Below are 18,772 nucleotides of genomic sequence, written 5' to 3'. Positions count from 1 at the left end.
GCTTGTGTACGGTCTGGGAGATGATGGTTTGGTGATGGTGGGGGGGGGGGGGGGGGGTGGGGGCTGGTGGTGAGGTCATGGTCAAGGTGGCAGCACCCCACTCTCGCCTCTGATCAATCCAGCATCTGCAATCCTCACTTTCTCCCTGTGACTGAACGCTGCCCATGTGATGAGGTGGGTAAAGGGCATAGATGAAAGCAGCCCTAAAATTATTGAACTTGACACCAGAATCCTGAAGGCTGCAGGGTCCCCAAGCGGAAAATGAGATGCTGTTCTTCCTGCTTGTCCTGAGCCTCACTGGACCCTGTGGAGCAAGTGGTCCTATATTGACCTGTACCCAAGCAATTGAATGGTGCACAGATTTCCCATGCAAGGTTGAAACCTGAAATTTCAATTGGGGTGGCACAGTGGCTAGCACTGCTGCCTCACAGTGCCAGGGACCCAGGTTCAATTCCCACTTCAGGTGACTGTGTGGAGTTTGCACATTCTCCCCATGTCTGCGTGGGTTTCCACCAGGTGCTCTGGTTTCCTCTCACAATCCAAAGATGTACGGTTGTGCCAAAGTGCCTGTAATGTTAAGTACATTAGTCAGGGGTTAATGTAGGGGAATAGGTCTGGGTGGGTTGGTGTGGACTTGTTGGGCTGTAGGGTCTGTTTCCACACTGTAGGAAATCTAATCAAATGTGGTTTATGATGGCTGAACTATCCTTATCTACCCAGCTACTGTTTTTTTTTCCCTCCCTCTCTTTCTGGGCTCCATCTTCACTTCCTGTTTCCTCCTTTCTCCAATTCCCTGCCTTCAAGACATCGATACCATCTTCTAGCTACAATCAGTCCTGATTAAGGGTCACCGGACACGAATCGTTGACTCTGCTTTCTTTCCACTGATGCTGACGGATCTGCCGAGTTTTCGCACCCCGCCCCCAGTGGTTTCAGTTTGCCTTTGCAGATGTTGGGCGGCCGAAGCACTTTGGCTGGTTTCTCCCTGAGGAGACTTCCCCCCCACCCCCCACTCCTCAACAAAGCCCGACCCGTCGCTGTGCCCGATTGCGCGATTTCGAGCCGTCCGTCGTTTGACACTCCCGACACGCCGTCGTTGTTGGGCTGACGTGTTCCGCGCGACGGGATAACCCTCCGTTTCAAAAAAAAACCGAAAGCTGGAGGATGGAGAGACAGCGTGAAACCGGGCGTCAGAGAGAGGAAGACAAATAAACCGGGAGGAAAATCGGAACAGAGAAGGAAATTCAGATCGTGGGGCGAATAGAGAGTGTGAAACCGGTTGATAAATAAAGAGAGAGAGAGACAGAGAGCCCGAGGGCAGGCGTGGGCTCGGGACATGGCCACCGAGTTGAGCGGGTGGCTGAACCCGGTGGACAGTGACATTGGCGGCGGGTCCTGGGACCTGGACCGGGACTTGGGTAAGTGCTCGGCCAATTTGTCCAGTCCTCCCCACCCGAAGTCTCTTTACTTTTTTCCTCACAGCCCCACTTGCCTATTCAGCATTGCGTCATTCACACAGTTGGGAGTCAACGCACTGGGTTTCCAACCTCACATCACCGCGACGTACCGTGAACGCCTCATCCCCCCCCCCCCCCCCCGTCTCCCCCCCCCGTCTCCCCCCCCCCCCCCATCGCACCGCACCCCCCCCCCCCCGAGTTAAAAGTCACACAACGCCAGGTTATATCGTCCCAACAGGTTTGCCTGGACTGTATTTGGAAGTACAAGCGCTGCTCCTTCGTCATGTAGCGAGTGGGGCAACGTACATAGAACATAGAACATAGAAAAATACAGCACAGTACAGGCCCTTCGGCCCTCGATGTTGCGCCGATCCAAGCCCACCTAACCTACACGAGCCCAATAACCTCCATATGCTTGTCCAATGCCCGCTTAAATGACCATAAAGAGGGAGAGTCCACCACTGCTACTGGCAGGGCATTCCATGAACTCACAACCCGCTGAGTAAAGAATCTACCCCTAACATCTGTCCTATACCTACCACCCTTTAATTTAAAGCTGTGTCTCCTAGTAACAGCTGACTCCATACGCGGAAAAAGGTTCTCACTGTCAACCCTATCTAAACCCCTAATCATCTTGTACACCTCTATCAAATCTCCCCTAAACCTTCTTTTCTCCAATGAGAAAAGCCCCAAGTGCCTCAGCCTTTCCTCGTATGATCTTCCTACCATGTTAGGCAATATCCTGGTAAACCTCCTCTGCACTCGTTCCAATGCCTCCACATCCTTCCTATAGTATGGCGACCAAAACTGCACACAATACTCCAGATGAGGCCGCACCAGAGTCTTAGACAACTGCAACATGACCTCAGGACTCCGGAAATCAATTCCTCTACCAATAAAGCCCAGTACACCATATGCCTTCTTCACAGCACTATTTACCTGGGTGGCAACTTTCAAAGATCTGTGTACATGGACACCAAGATCCCTCTGCTCTTCCACACTACCAAGTAGTCTACCATTAGCCCAGTAATCCATCTTCTTGTTACTCCTACCAAAGTGAATGACTTCACACTTAGCTACATTGAATTCCATTTGCCACCTTACTGCCCAGTTCTGCTACTTAACTATATCGCGCTGTAACCTGCCACATCCTTCTTCGCTGTCCACAACTCCACCGACTTTCGTGTCATCCGCAAACTTGCTCACCCAGCCTTCAAGCCCCTCCTCCAGGTCATTTATAAAAATGACAAACAGCAATGGTCCCAAAACAGGTCCTTGTGGAACACCGCTAGTAACTGCATTCCAAGATGAACCTATACCATCAACTACTACCCTCTGTCTCCTTCCAGCCAGCCAATTCCTAATCCAAACCTCTAATGCACCCTCAATGCCATACCTCTGTAGTTTTTGCATTAGCCTGCCATGGGGTACCTTATCGAAGGCCTTGCTAAAATCCATATACACCACATCTACTGCTTTACCCTCGTCCACCTCCTTAATCACCTTCTCAAAGAATTCAATAAGGTTTGTGAGGCACAACCTGCCCTTCACAAAACCATGCTGACTATCCTTGATCACATTTTCCTATCCAGATGTTCATAAATCCTATCCCTTACAATTCTCTCTAAGACTTTGCCCACAACAGAAGTGAGACTCACTGGCCTATAGTTACTCGGGCTATCCCTGCTCCCCTTCTTGAACAAGGGGACCACATTCGCTATCCTTCAGTCTTCTGGCACTATTCCTGTAGACAACGACGACATAAAAATCAAGGCCAATGGCTCCGCTATCTCCTCCCTAGCTTCCCAGAGGATCCTAGGATAAATGCCATCAGGCCCAGGGGACTTATCTATTTTCATCCTTTCCAGTATTCCCCAGACCTCTTCCCTACGTACCTCAAGGCCATCCATTCTAATCACTTGTGACTCAATATTCACATCAGCAACAGTGTCCTGTTCCTGAGTGAATACTGACGAAAAGTATTGATTTAGTTTCTCACCAATCTCCTCCGCCTCCACACACAACTTCCCACTACTATCCTTGTCATCCTTTTATTCCTGACATACGTAGAGAAAGCCTTTGGGTTTTCCCTAATCCTACCAACTAAGGACTTTTCATGTCCCCTTCTCGCTGCTCTTAGCTCTCTCTTTAGATCCTTCCTGGCTACCTTATAACTCTCAATCGCCCCAATTGAACCTTCACACCTCATCTTTACATAGGCCGCCCTCTTCCCTTTCACAAGGGATTCCAATTCCTTATTAAACCACGGCTCCCTCACAAGACCCTTTACTCCCTGCCTGACTGGTACATACTTATCAAGGACATCCATTAGCTGTTCCTTGAACAATCTCCACATATCATTTGTGTTCTTCCCTTGAAGCCTATTTTCCAATCCACGCATCCTAAGTCATGCCTCACCACATCATAATTTCCCTGCCCCCAGCTATAACTGTTGCCCTGCAGTGCACACTTATCCCTCTCCATCAGTAGAGTAAAACTCACCGAGTTGTGGTCACTGCCCCCGAGGTGCTCACCTTCCTCCAAGTCTAACACCTGGTCTGGTTCATTACCTAGAACCAAATCCAGTATAGCCTCACCTCTTGTTGGCCTGTCTACATATTGTGTCAGGAAACCCTCCTGCACACATTGGACAAACACCGACCCATCTAACGAACTCGAACTATAGCTTTCCCAGTCAATATCTGGGAAGTTAAAGTCCCCCATAACAACCACCCTGCTACTTTCACTCTTCTCCTGAATCATCCTTGCAATACTTTCCTCTACTTCTCTCGGACTATTAGGAGGCCTGTAGAAAACTCCTAACAGGGTGACCTCACCTTCCCTATTTCTAACCTCCGCCCACACTACCTTAGATGGCAAGTCTTCCTCCATCACCCTTTCTACTGCTGTAATACTATCCTTGACAAGCAATGCCACACCTCCCCCTCTTTTACCCCCATCTCTGACCCTACTAAAACATTTAAACCCTGGAACCTGCAACAGCCATTCCTGTCCCTGTTCTACCCACGCCTCTGTAATGGCCACAACATCGAAGTCCCAGGTACCAACCCATGCTGCAAGCTCACCTACCTTATTTCTTATACTTCTGGCATTGAAGTATACACACTTCAAGCCACCTTCCTGTTTACAGGCACCCTCCTTCTAGATCGATGCCATGTTCCTAACCTCCCTACACTCAAGGTCCTGTACCCTAAAGCTACAGTCCAGGTTCCCATGCCCCTGCAGACACAGAATTTACATAAGACACAGAATTTATAGTAAAATGTCAAAGTGTCATGCAACTGGTGCGATGTATTGCACAAACCTTTAAGTCTTTCATCACTTCGTGCCAGCTTCCATTGATTTTTATATGTAAATCCCAGAACTGCTTTCACGTCACAGTCCTCGGGTGACTTAAGGTTTGTTTTTTTTAAGAAAAGTGACGTCTCAGCTCAGACAATGCCTTCAAGTTGTGAGGTTAGAGTCTGTCTGTGTCCCCAACCTTGAGTCAGACCAGTTCAATTTCCAAAGTAAGAATTTATAAAATGTCACATGAACTGACTGCCTGCAGATTGCGTGATTTTTGAACAAAAAGATTGCTTGTACTTCCAAATAAAATGCGAGGTGCTGCATTTTGGGAAACCTAATCTGAGCAGGACTTATACACTTTAATGGAATAGTCCTAGGGAGTGTTGCTGAACAAACAGACATGGGAGTGCAGGTTCATAGCTCCTTGAAAGTGGAATCTCAGGTAGGTCGGATAGTGAAGAAGGCATTTGGTATGCTTTCCTTTCTTGGTCAGAATATTGAGTATAGGAGTTGGGAGGTCATGTGCGGCTGTATACGACATTGGTTCGACCACTTAGAATATTACATGCAATTCTGGTCTCCTTCCTCTTGGAAAGATATTGTGAAACTTGAAAGGGTTCAGAAAAGATTTACAAAGATGTTGCCAGGATTGGCGGATTTGAGCTATAGGGAGAGGCTGAAGAGGCTGGGGCTGTTTTTTGTGGAGCGTCGGAGGCTGAGGGGTGACCTAATAGAAGTTTACAAAATGATGAGGGCCATGGAGAGGATAAATAAACCAAGTCTTTTCCCTGGGGGTTGGGGAATCCAGAATTAGAGGGCATAGGTTGAGGGTGAGAGGGGTAAGATATAAAAGAGACCGAAGGGGCAACTTTTTCACGCAGAGGGCGGTATGTATATGGTATGAGCTGCCAGAGGAAATGGTGGAGACGAATATAATTGCAACATTTAAAAGGCATTTGGATGTGCATGTGAATATGAAGTGTTTATTTTTTTTTTCCTTTTTCTGCGGGAGTGCTTATTTTTTCCCCAGCACCCATGGTGTGTGTGCAGATGTGCGACACAGTGAAAGACACAAAGTGCACGAATCTTTATTCAATTTCCACCACCAGGAAGATAGGAAAAACACCCGAGTGGCCAGTGACTAGCACTGCCCTTCAAACCACAGGGCAACGCTGTGTGATCAAAACAGTGAAGGGGAGGGTAGGGACTAAATCAAAATAGAGTTGGAGGGAGAAATGATGCACTCCACTCCCTGGGGCGCCCACCTCTCCCTGAATGACTCCAGGGTGTTGGTGGACACCGCGTGCTCCTTCTCCAAGGACACCCGGGCTCTAACGTAACCCCGGAAGAGGGACAGGCAGTCGGCCCTAATGATCCCCTCCACGGCCCACTACCTGGACCTGTTGATGGCTAGTTTGGCCAGGCCCAGGAGCAGACCCACGAGGAGGTCTTCGGACCTGCCCTCCCTCCTCCGTACCGGGTGCCCGAAGATCAGGAGCGTGGGACTAAAGTGCAGCCAAAAGCAGAGGAGAAGGTTTCTGAGAAAATCAAAAAGGGAGTGCAAACGCCCACACCCAATATATACATGGTCCACGGACTCCACAGCGCCACAGAACAAGCAGTTGGGCTGGGAGTCCGTGAACCACCGCAATCTGCGGTTGCAGGGGACTGCTGCGTGCAGCACACTCCACCCCAGATCCCCGAGAGAAAGGGGGAGGACTCCCGCGTAGAGAGCCCTCCACTGGGGATCCCCACCGCCCGGTGGCAAATGGGCACGCCAAGGCGTGTCCGGACGGTGGATGAGGGAGAAGAGGTGGACGGTGTGCAGCAGCAGTCGATACAGGGCCTTCCTTTTTATATCCCTGAAAGGGACAAAATTAAAATTCCGGAGGCGGCTCAGGTTGTGGGGCACAGGCTCCCGCGGGAAGTACGGGACCTTGGGGCCAATGTGAAATTCCGTCCGGGCCGGGGTGAGCGCGGACGGGATCCCACCGCACACCTGAGCGTCCTCCAACCGGTGCACTACGTCGGGTCCGAGCACCGCCGTTTTAAGGCGTCGGATGGCGGTGGCCACGTACCGGACGTCTACCGCTGCCCTGCTCGCTATGTCCTGCGGCAGCGTCCAGCCCAGGCCCCCGGCACCCAGCACGTCCCCGACCCTGGTCGCCCTCGCCGCCACGGCCCTCCCCTCCGACAGCCACTCGAACCCGCGCGTACGGAGGTGCGGATTCCTGAGCAACAGCTCCCTGACGACAGCCGCTACTCCAGCCGGAGGGTAGGCGCGACGCGATTCGACCATGTTCCAGACAGTGATCAGGTCCTGGTAAAAGACAGGCAGCACCTTGAGGGCGACCTCCAAACCGTCACGGTCGACGAACAGGAGCTGCGTGTCGTAGTTGAGGTTACGCACCTGGCGGAAAAAATACGTCGCCAGGGCGCACCACCTAGGAGGAGGCTCGACGTAAGGGTATCGCCGCAAGGTCTGAAGGCGGAACGTCGCGACCTGGGTGCGGACGCACACCAGCGACTGACCGCCCTCCTCGATAGGGAGACTCAGAACCTGCGCGGCGACCCAGTGCATCTTTTTGTCCCAGAAGAAGTCGACCAACGTTCTCTGGATGTCAGCGACAAAGCCAGGAGGAGGGACCAAAGTGACCAGCCGGTACCACAGCATGGCGGCCACCAGCTGGTTTATGACCAGCACTCGACTCCTGTAAGATAGCACTCGGAGCAGTCCTGTCCAGCGGCCTAGGCGAGCCGAGACTTTGGCCTCCAGCTCCTGCCAGTTGGCCGGCCAGAATTCCTCAGCCGGGCTGAGGTAGACCCCCAGGTAGAGGAGATGGGTGGTACTCCAGCTGAACCCCTGTAACTCCTCCGGCAGAGAGTCCACCCGCCACGGACCGACCAGTAGTCCGGAACACTTGGCCCAGTTGATCCTGGCGGAGGACGTCGCCGAGTACACGGCCTGGCACTCGCGCATCCTCCCCAGGTCAGCCGGGTCGGTGAAAGTGAGGAGCATGTCGTCGGCGTAGGCCGAGAGGACCACCCCCCGTGCCCGCGCCGCGCAGAACCAGCCCCGACAACCTCCTCCGCAAGAGGCGCAGGAAAGGCTCCACGCACAGGGAATACAGCTGGCCGGACAGGGGGCAGCCTTGACGCACTCCCCTCCCGAAGCGAAGGGGCGCCGTCAGGGACCCGTTAACTTTAACTAGACACTCTGCGGCGGCGTACAAAAGTCGGATCCGGGCGACGAAACGCGTCCCGAACCCGAATGCCCGCAGAGTCCCGAGCAGGTACTCGTGATCGACCCTGTCGAACGCCTTCTCCTGGTCGAGAGACAGGAAGGCGCTCGGCAGACCAGCCCGTCGACAGAAATGGATCAGGTCCCGGACCAGGTGGACGTTGTCGTGTATCCTCCGGCCCGGGACCGTGTAGGACTGGTCCGGGTGAATCATGTGGGCCAGCACGGAAGCCAGGCGAGAAGACAACACCCTGGCGAAGATTTTGTAGTCAAGATATAAAAAGAGACCTAAGGGGCAACTTTTTCACGCAGAGGGCAGTATGTATATGGTCTGAGCTGCCAGAGGAAATGGTGGAGACTAGTATAATTGCAACATTTAAAAGGCATTTGGATGTGCATGTGAATATGAAGTGTTTAGAAGAATATAGGCCAAGTGCTGGTTGGTGGGACTAAATTGGGTTGTGATATCTGGTTGGCATGGACGAGTTGGACCGAAGGGTCTGTTTCCATGCTGTCCATCTCTATGACTCCAAACCTATTGGGCTATAACCTGGTGTTGTGTGAATTTTAACTTTGTCCACCCCAGTCCAACACCGGCACCTCCACATCATTATTCTCGTCTGTTAGCCACTCTCTAATCTATGCCAGTACATTATATCTCATCCTGTCTGCTATAACTTTAGAAGTGGGGGAATGTTATCAAAAGCTTCTTGAAAATCTAAATGTGTTTGGTCAGTCAACTCTCCTCTTATTATTTTTGTTGGTGTTGTCTTAATAAAAACAAAATTTTGTCAAACATTATTTTCTTTAGAGTCGAAAAGTGTGGTGCTGGGAAAGCACAGCAGGTCAGGCAGCATCCAAAGAGCAGCAGAGTCGATGTTTCGAGTCCAAGCCCTTCAACAGGGGTCTGGAGTCTAGGGGGATAAGTCAGTTGGGTAGGCAGATGCTGAGGAAAGAGACATGGCTGTAGTAGTGGGTCTGTTTCAGGGCATGGCTGAAGAGCTTCAGGGCAGAGGAGATGACCTGGGGTTGCAATGGCAGAGAGACTTGCTGAGATCCTTGTGGAGGGAGGAGGAGAATTTCAAGGTGGGCATCCTTGGAAGAGGCTTTCAGCAACTAGGAGAAAGTTTGCTGGAGTGTCAGAGGTGAAAAGTGTGGCGCTGAGAAAAGCACAGCAGGTCAGGTAGCGTCCAAGGAGCACGAGAGTCAATGTTTTGGGCATAAGCCCTTCATCATGATTTTCTTTAGTAAATCCATGCTGATTGTGCTTAGTCAGATCATTATCAACCAGGATGTGTATTTATCCCATCCTTTTATGATCCTTTCTAGCAATTTCTCTGTGACTGATGTAAGTCTGGAGTTCCCTATACTTTCTTGCACTCCTTCAAGTAGTGGAGTGACATTTGCTACTGTTGAATCTGCGGTCATCATTCCAAATCTACTGAACTTTGAAGAAAATCACTGATGCATCAACTATAGCTATCCTTTTCAACACTCTGCAGTGTCGACCATCAGGTCCTGAAGATTCATCAACTTGCAGCCATTGATACTTCCAGTTCAATCTTATTGCTGATGCTCATGTCTTTCAATTTCTCTTCCCTAGCCACTTGCATATCTAGTTCTGGGAGATTTCTTGAACCTTCCTCAATAAAAACAAAGTAATCATTCAGGGTACAATTTTACCTCCTTTTTCCTTTTTTTCTATTCTTCCGAAATGTCATATCCCTTGAACATGCAGTTCCCGGTCCTGGTCACCATGCCGCCATATTTTTGTAATGTGAATTCGGTCATAATCATTTACCTTGTTGCAAATGCTGTCTGCATTTAGGTAGCGTGCCTTTAACTTTATCTTTTTGACATCATTTGCTTTTGAAGCATACTTGATGCTTCACTTTGTTTCTCTTGTCTTTAAGTTTCCTTAACATGAACTAGAAAAGATGCTACCTACCAACTTTGTCTTTCCAGTTTGGGTTGACTTCCCCTCCACTCCCATCCTCATTTTAAAGAATGGTGATAGTTTTGGTCAGTATTTCCAGTCAGTGCTTTCCTTGCACTTGCGCTGTCATACCACTCTTGGTCTCAATGCTACTAGACCTCTCAGTTCATGCTTGATTTCCTCTCCCGTTAACCTCTTGTTCACAAGATTTTATTTCTTGCAGTAAAGATGAATTAAAGCACCTCATTCTGTTTCTCCTCTTCTCCCCCTCTCCCCCCCCCCCCCCCAAATTTACTCTGAATCAGTCACACTTTGAAGATGTCTCCCGCATTCTGACTGTACAGCTTAGTCTCATATCTTTGTAACTTTTGAGACCTGATTTGTTCAACAGTCCTGGCTGGTCTCCCACAAGCTATGCTGCACAAATCTGATTTTACTGGAAGAACAAAAACAGAAATTGCTGGTCTGACAGTATCTGGAGAGAGAATGTTTCTCTTTTGTTCTACTTTTTTTACTGGAAGAAAGTTCTATTGACCTCTTCTCCCATGCTTGCTGAATTACACTGGCTTCTGGTCAAGTAGCTCCTTGATTTTTAAATTCCTAATTCTTATTTTCAATTTATTCCGTTGATTGAACACTTTGTACTTCTGTAATCTCTTCCAGCCCACAACCCTCCAGGGTGACTGCACTCATCTAATTCTGCCCTCTTGAGCCTTCCTGAGTTTAAAAAAAAATTATATTTTGCTCCATCCTTTGTGGCTGTGTTATTAGTATGAGGGCCAAAGCTCGAGACTTTCCTCCCTAAACCTTTCCACTTCTCTACCTATGTTTCCTTCTTGAAATTAATACTTTTTTTAATAGATATTTTCATTGAAAATTTAACATTTTTACAAGTTTACAAATAAAACAAACCCAAGTATAAACATTGATATAGAATTAAATCTTAAATAAATAATAACCAAAATCTATCAAACAGAAAAAAGAGATACCGAGAAAAAAAAACAAAACTCAACTAACTACTAATCTAACCTACAACTAACCAGAGTGTATAATTAAGTCTCTTACATTATTCAGGGAAAAAAAAACGATGGATAACACAGAAATTGAGTCGTGAGATACATGCTTGGAATGTGTTAACATCAAATCATAACAAAACCCGTAATCGTGCGGGATTCCTCTCCCAAGGGGCCCCGGACCATCCAGGTTTGCCACCTCCGTTAAATAAACGCCCTTGTTAGGATGGCCGAAATTTCTGTATTTGTGTAATTCAAGAAGGGCTGCCATATTTTATGGAATAATTTGGTTTTTTGGTGCACCATATTTGTAAGGAAGTCAAGGGGAATACATTCCATGATTATTCTGTGCCAATTCGAAAGTCCTAGGGGGCCTCAGCCACCCAGCTTACCAAAATATTTTTCTTTGCACAGAAAGTGAGAATAGAAAATAATCTCTTCCCCTGCATTTCCAGGAGGGTAAATTTGAAAAGCCCAAAAGGGGAGATACTGGATCCACTCTAATTTCCGTGCCTATGATTTCTATCAGAGCACTTGCTACTTTAGTCCATTATCTACGGATCTTATGACAGGTCCATAAGCAGTGTACAAGAGTGCCCACCTCTATTTTATATTTGGGATACATTTAAGGCTCCTGCCTTAAATTTTGCCAATTGGTCCGGTGCTATATGGGCCCTATGAAATATCTTCAACTGAATGGCCTGTGTTCTGCTGCAGATGGAGATTTTTCTGGCGTTTTCCCAAATGTCATTCCACATTTCTATAGAGATTTCCAGTCCCAAATCCTGACCCCATGTTTTAAGCAGATTGTCCATATCTCCCGATACTTCATGTCATAAATGATAAATTAGTGCTGACCGAAGATACCCCCATTGGCCATGACACTCTACATTCTCTATCTGATTTATAAAGACTATCTAAAAGCGTAGTCTTCTTCTGTATGTAATCTCGAATTTTGAAGTATCGAAAGAGATCACCATGAGGTAATCCAAATTTCTAATGCGGCTGTTCAAAAGACAACAGGACCCCTTCTTTTAACAGATCCCCTAAAGAGGAGATACCCCTGGATCTCCAGAATCAGGAAGGGATCCATACGCCAATGCCGGGGGGATGTCTCATTGTTCCTCGCCTTGATTTCCATGTATACAGCAGCGTGATCAGAAATTGTTATACTTCCTGTTTTACAGAATGATATGGAATTTAAAAAAAATCGAGGGAGCAAAAAACATATCAATTCTGGTTTGACATTTATGTGGTTTGGAGTAAAAAGAAAAATCTCTACCCTGTGGGTGAAGGCATCTCCATACATCAACTAATCCTATTTCTTTGTTCAAATCCACCAATTGTCTGGATCTGGGAGATACTCCTGCAGTAGTCTTGGGAATCCTATCTATTTCCAGATCCATAATACAATTAAAATCTCCCCCTATAATTGTATGATGAACACAGAGAGTCATAATTTTGAGAAGGCTTCCATTACAAATTTAAAAGGATGTGCGGGGGACAATACAGATTTAAGATACCATATTCCTCTCCATTTATAAGGGCTTTAATCAGAATATATTGTCCAGATTCATCTTTTATCTGATTTAGGATTTTGAAAGGGAAATCCTTCTGAATAAGGATAACAGCTCCCCTACGTTTTGAGCTGAAGGAAGAAAAGAAGGCCTGATCAGATCCACCCTGTTGTAATTTCAAGTGTTCTTTATCCAATAAATGTGTCTCCTGTAGGAGAGCTATATCAACCCTTTCTTTCTTGAGGTTTGATAATATTTTCTTCCTTTTGACTGGTGAATTACTCCCCTTGACATTCCAGGTGCACCATTTAACCAACTGGTTAACCATAATCGTCCTGGCAAGTCCGAGACCCCTTGGGAGAAGAAACCCTATCCAGAACACCCCGAGCATAGAACATATAAAATTCACAAAAATAGAGGTTCTTTAATACACTCTCATCAATATAAGAAAAAACTATTTCTAAATTAAAAAAACGTATTTAAATGGAGGTTTTCCCCCTTGTTCCTGAGGGCATCACTTCCTTTCCAAAAGCCCATCATGTCCTCTCCTTACCAGTGCCCCACCCTTGATCAGGACACCCCACGATAGGATGAAGAAAATTTAAATATACTACAGAGCTAGAGTTAACAGTGAGCACCCTACCCCCCCCCAACCCACACCAACACCTGGATATATTTGGTTATGTTAATACCATGTATGAACATATATAACTATAAAATTACATTCTCAACAAGTAATAATTAAATATAGTAATACAAAATAACAGGGGAAAACAGCCCCGCTCCTAACGGCAGAGATAAAATAAGGTAACCACCTCCCCCCACCTACATTAACTAGACCCTCCGGCCTATATTAAAAGAAAAAGGAAGGAGGGGGAGAAAATCGCTAAGTAGAGAACAAATAAATAAACCCCTCTCCCCACCTCCGAAAATAATATTAAACAGTAAGGTAACGAAAGGGACTAATATAAAAAAAGGGGGAGTGTAAACCAGGGTGGGGGGAGAGAGCAAAACAACATCAATTAACTCTTACAATTTATCTAAGAGAGTCCAGGAATTCCTTGGCCTTCTCCGGTGATCCCAAGTTGTACACGGACCCTTCATAGTTAAAGAGTAATGTTGCTGGGTAGCGCAAGGAGTACTGAATATTTAAGTCCCTTAAACACTTCTTCGCTTTGTCAAACGCCTTTCTTTTTCGGACCAGAGCTGGGGAAAAGTCCTGGACAAACATAATCTTGGATCCTTTATAAATCATGGCTTAGGGATCTTTCCCAAGATTTCTGGAAGCTTCTAAGAGTATCTGCCCCTCCTTATAGCTCTGCAGCCGGAACAGGACCGGGTGGGGACGCTGGTTCGAGCTGGGTGTGCGTATTGCAACCCGGTAGACCCATTCCACCCTTAGCTGGCCTGATCCAGCCTCCAGATTTAAAAGCTGTGGTAGCCACTGCTCGAGAAACACTGTCAGCTGGCCTTTTGGGAAGGCCCAACAAACGAATATTTTTTTCCACGACCTCGAGAATCAAGGTCGTCGATGTGATTCTCTAAGTTCCAGACTCGCTGTTCGAGAGTCCAGACCCGATCCACGGCAGATTCTGCTATAGTCTTGGAGGTCACGGCCTTTAGCTCCGCCCCTCCGACTCGGCGCTCAATTTCCTCGATGTCTCGGTTGTGCTTTTATAGCCCAGCCGAGAGTGAATTCCATTGGCTCCAGGACTCTTTGATGAAGGCGTTGATCTTCGCTTCAAGTTTGGAGGTTATTTGCACGGAGGCTCGCCAGCGTAGGTAAGTCCCTGGGGCGGCTACGGAAGCCTCAGCTACAGCTGGGGAGGGTGGGGGAGGGGTTCCTGCCTGCTGAGAGCTGCGGGCTTCCTTCCCTTCAGTCATTTTTACAGGAGATTACATTAAGTAAAAACTATTTTAAATGATTTGGTGAGTGTGGTGGAGGCAGGTTGCCCACTTTGCCCAAGTCTTGGGAGGAGCACTATGGACTCAGACTTGCTGGGTCGCTGCCGTCTTGGATCCCCCGAAATTAATACTTTAAATCTACTTTTAGCAGTAAACTTTAGGCCAATTTCTTGAATATCATCTTTAAGAAACTTGGTGCTTAATTTTCCTCTAAAGTTCTTTGAGATATTTTATTGCATTAAGACGAGATTAGATTAGATTCCCTACAGTGTGGAAACAGGCCATTTGGCCCAATAAGTGCCGATTGACCCTCCAAAGAGTAACCCACCCAGACCCATTTCCCTCTGACTAATGCATCGAAAACTATGGGTACTTGAGCATGGCTAATCCACTGACCTGCACATTTTGGATTGTGGGAGGAAACCGGGACACCTGGAGGAAAACTGCACAGACACTGGGAGAATGTGCAAACTCCACACAGTCACCCGAGGCTGGAATCCACCCCGGGTCCCTGGTGCTGTGAGGCTGCAGTGCTAACCACTGAGCCGTCGTGCCCTCTTAAAAATGCAAAATACCTATATTGTTATTAAATACTAATTAAGAGTTTACTTCAACTTATTGGACAATATTATTTCAGAGCCTCAAAAATAATACAGCAATGCCTGTGAATGAGATGGAAGTTTTTTTTTCAAAACAGATGTTCTCCAAGTCAAAGTTTTAATGCTGTTCCATACAAAAATAGTTTCTGTAAATAAACTTGAATGATTCCCTGAAGGAAATCATTGAAAACTGGGTGGTAGAAATATAATTTTGTTGGTCTTTTGTGGAGATGGGCATGTGCCAAACTCAGCAAGAGTCCTGGATGATGGTAATCAATCCTCATTGCAACTGTTTCTTTTGAGGATGGAAGCCCAATTTTAAAATAAAGGGTCCCAGTTGCAAGGGTTGTGTTTTACTTCCAGCTGGTAAGAGCAATGTGGATTTCCATTACTTGCAGAATTTCACAAATGTGCTTTCTGGCAATGTAACTGAGGGGTGTGTGCAAATGTGACATATTTTACCTATTTGGTAGGTCAAAAACATCAGCATGTTCTGAAAGGTCAAGACTTTGATCACTGAATTGTAGCCCCGCACCCGTAGATGTTTAGATTTCAGAAACAAGAATGTTCCAATTATCAAGACTTGTGACCTCCATATAAACCTCTAGTGTCTGTTAAAAAGTCGGAATATGGGGTTTGAGTATTATTTGGATCATTGAACATCAGAGAATTTAAACTCTGGGAGCTGAAAACGCATTGTTTTTGAGCCCTGACACAAACTCAGTTAATTGGTCATATATGGCCCTCGCACGCTTTGCATTGAAATCAACTCTTACAATCTTAGTGACCTTTTGGCCCCAAGATGAGTTTCTCATCTCATTTACTGTCTCTGTTTTTCTGCCCCATCTCAACCACTGTTGAATCTGTCAATCCATCTATTTGTTATATCCAGATTCAACTGTTCTAATCTGCCCTTGGCTGGCCTCCCATCTTCTGTTCTCCATAAACTTTGCCTTTCTCCAAAACTCCCAAGTCCTCATTGACCATCAGCAACATGCTCGGTGACCTATGTCATTATTGGTGCCTTGGCTCTCTCACATTAAAATTTCTGCCCCCCCCCCCCGCTTCTGGTAATTCTTCTCCTTAAGTTGATAAATCTCATACAGCCTTCCAAGAACTTTATTCCTTTTTTCCAACTCTGGTTCTTTGTGCGTCCTCCACTTGCTTTGCTTTAGTATTGAATTTTAGCTGTGCAGGACCCAAAGTCAGGAATTATTTTCCCATACATCTTTATTTCTCTTCAAATCATTTAAATTTATCTTGAATAAGATTTCCAAACATCTGAGTTTGGAGTGAATTTTTATATCATTTCACTTTGGGAGAAAAAAAACACAGGCAGAATATTTCTAAAGGGATCAAGTGTCCTTGTCCATGAGTAACTAAAAGCGACCATGCAGGAGCAGCAAGAATTAGGAAGGCAAATGCTGTTAGCATTAATTTCGAGGCAAGTTGATTGCATATGTAAAGATGCATTACTGCAGTTGTATCGAGCCTTGGTGAGATTGCATATGAGCCCTGTGTACAGTTTTGGTCTCTATCTGAGGAAGGATATCCTTAGTGAAATGCTAAATCTGTGTCCCCTTATCGTAATACCATGTTCTGCCTAAAAAGGCATCTATGCAACCACAGTACTTTTTCCTATGAGTTTACTGAAGAAGTGTGGCTGTATTCGTGAATTATCTTTTAAATCATTGGATTAGTTGTTGATTGTTGTATGGTGTGTAGTATGCTCAAAAGTTCTGTTGCTTTCTGGAATAAAGGGAGTTCAAAGTTCATCTTAACGAAGTAAATAATGTTCCTTGAGATCAGAAGATGAAGGTGCAGAAGTAGGGTCATTCAGCCCATCAGGTCATCTCTGCCATTTAGAGATCATGGATGATTTGATGATCCTCAATTCTATATTCCTGCCTTTTTCTCAGAACCCTTGATTTCTTTCTTGATTTGCCTTAGCCTTGAATATCCTTAATGACCAGGCTTGACTGTCCTCTGCTGTAAAGAATTCCACAAATTCAGTATCCCCTCAGAAAAGATATTTCTCCTCAGCTGTGTCTTATATGGGAGACCCCTTACTGTGAGATTATGCTCTCTGGTACTAGACTCTCCCACAACGAAAAACAACCTTTTCACATCTACCCTGTCAAGTTCTCTAAGCATATCTATAAGATTGCCTCTACAGGCTCCATCTCGCATTGAGGACAGTCCTCTATAACAAAGATCAACCTAATGATTCTTTCTGGACTGCCTCCAAGGCCAATGTATCTTCCCTTAAATAAGGGGACCAAAACTGTTCACGGTATTCCACCTGTGTCTGACTTTATAAAAGCAAATTACTGCGGATGCTGGAGTCTGAAAACAAAAAAGATAAAAAAGAAAATGCTGGAAAATCTCAGCAGGTCTGGCAGCATCTGTAAGGAGAGAAAAGAGCTGACGTTTCGAGTCTAACTGACCCTTTGTCAAAGCTGGACAGCTCTGACAAAGGGTCAGTTAGATTTGAAACGTTAGCTCTTTTCTCTCCTTACAAATGCTGCCAGACCTGCTGACATTTTCCAGCATTTTCTCTTTTTGTGTCTCACTTTACATTGCTACATTGTTAAATTCGGTTAACTTGTCAACTTAATAATTGCCAAAACCCCAGAATTAATAGCTTCATGTAATTCTGCCCATATACCATTTTTGCCAACAGAAAGAAATGTTCTCAGCTGCTTAAAATAACTTTTAAATATTTTCTATTTCACTTCATAAAATTTCATTTTCAGAAGTAATTCATGACTAACTTGGTCACAAATATAAGGGAATAATTTGCATTTGTAAAATGTATTTTACACCCTCAGTACTTTAAAGCCAATGGGTTTAAGTTGCTGCTGTTTCATAAAGCAAAATGGCAATAAATGTGTACAGTGTTCTGACAAAAAAAAAATCTTGTCTGCGTTTTGTGCTTTTGATTGATGATAAATAACCAGCTGAGTTGGCAATTTGCATCTGACTCTTGAGAAGTGAAAATGTTGCCAATTGGCAGATAATGTAGAACAAACAGTTGCCACTTCATTTATTTAGCTTGACAGGTGGGACTAGATTGGGTTGGGATATCTGGTCGGCGTTGACTGGTTGGACTGAAGGGTGTTGCCGTGCTGTACACCTCTACAACTCTCTACGATTCTACTTGAGAATGTTTTTCTATCATCAAAGTTCCAGATTATTCTATGGTTTGGAGATGCCAGTGTTGGACTGGGGTGTACAAAGTTGAAAATCACACAACACCGGGAAGCAGCGAGTGTGCTTCCAATATAACCTGGTGTTGTGTGATTTTTAACTCAGATTATTCTAATTATCCTAAAAAGTCTCAGAATATTGCTGCTCTAAATCTTGCCCGCTTACTTCTGGCAGAGGGTGCTCATGCTATACCAATCAGAGTATTTTTAAAAAAAGGATCCTCGCAGTCTCCCTGAGGCACCTTTGAATGTGTCCCAACATCATATGATGTTTGTACAGGTTACAGCCTTTAGGTTGCTATGCAACGTGAGGTTAACTCTTGCAGTTTGTACTTGAGCTATCCTCTGTTTTAAAGTGTTATAATTGATGTGTTATAATTATCTAGAATGTTTCATTTTTTAGAAAACCGTATTCCACATTTCAGGTCCATTAATTTTTTTTTTGTTTCTTGTAGAATCATTACTGTTTGATGAACTAAATGATTCCAGTGATGTGCTTGAAGCTTTGAAAAATCCATTTGTAAGTATTACATGAATTATGTCTCTCTCTTCAGCAGTGATCAGTTGGTTTACTGTTTGGGTGTTC

At 45.7% G+C, this 18,772-nt stretch overlaps 1 protein-coding gene across 2 annotated transcripts in view; it reads left to right on the top strand.

Annotated features, from left to right (window-relative positions):
* Positions 1–890: 890 nt before the first annotated feature.
* Positions 891–18,772, top strand: part of atf6 (activating transcription factor 6) — a 330,002-nt gene continuing 312,120 nt past the window's right edge. The window contains exons 1-2 of one of the 2 annotated variants that reach the window (XM_072573460.1): positions 891–1,418; positions 18,642–18,706. In XM_072573460.1, the coding sequence (XP_072429561.1) occupies positions 1,337–1,418; positions 18,642–18,706 (147 nt within the window). In that variant the 5' untranslated portion in view covers positions 891–1,336. The remainder of the gene's footprint in view (positions 1,419–18,641; positions 18,707–18,772) is intronic. The other variant, XM_072573462.1, reaches the window with a different exon arrangement.

This window comes from Chiloscyllium punctatum, chromosome 7, assembly GCF_047496795.1.
Source record: "Chiloscyllium punctatum isolate Juve2018m chromosome 7, sChiPun1.3, whole genome shotgun sequence".
Taxonomy (NCBI): Eukaryota; Metazoa; Chordata; class Chondrichthyes; order Orectolobiformes; family Hemiscylliidae; genus Chiloscyllium; species Chiloscyllium punctatum.
This window is presented reverse-complemented; position numbering and strand designations above follow the sequence as displayed.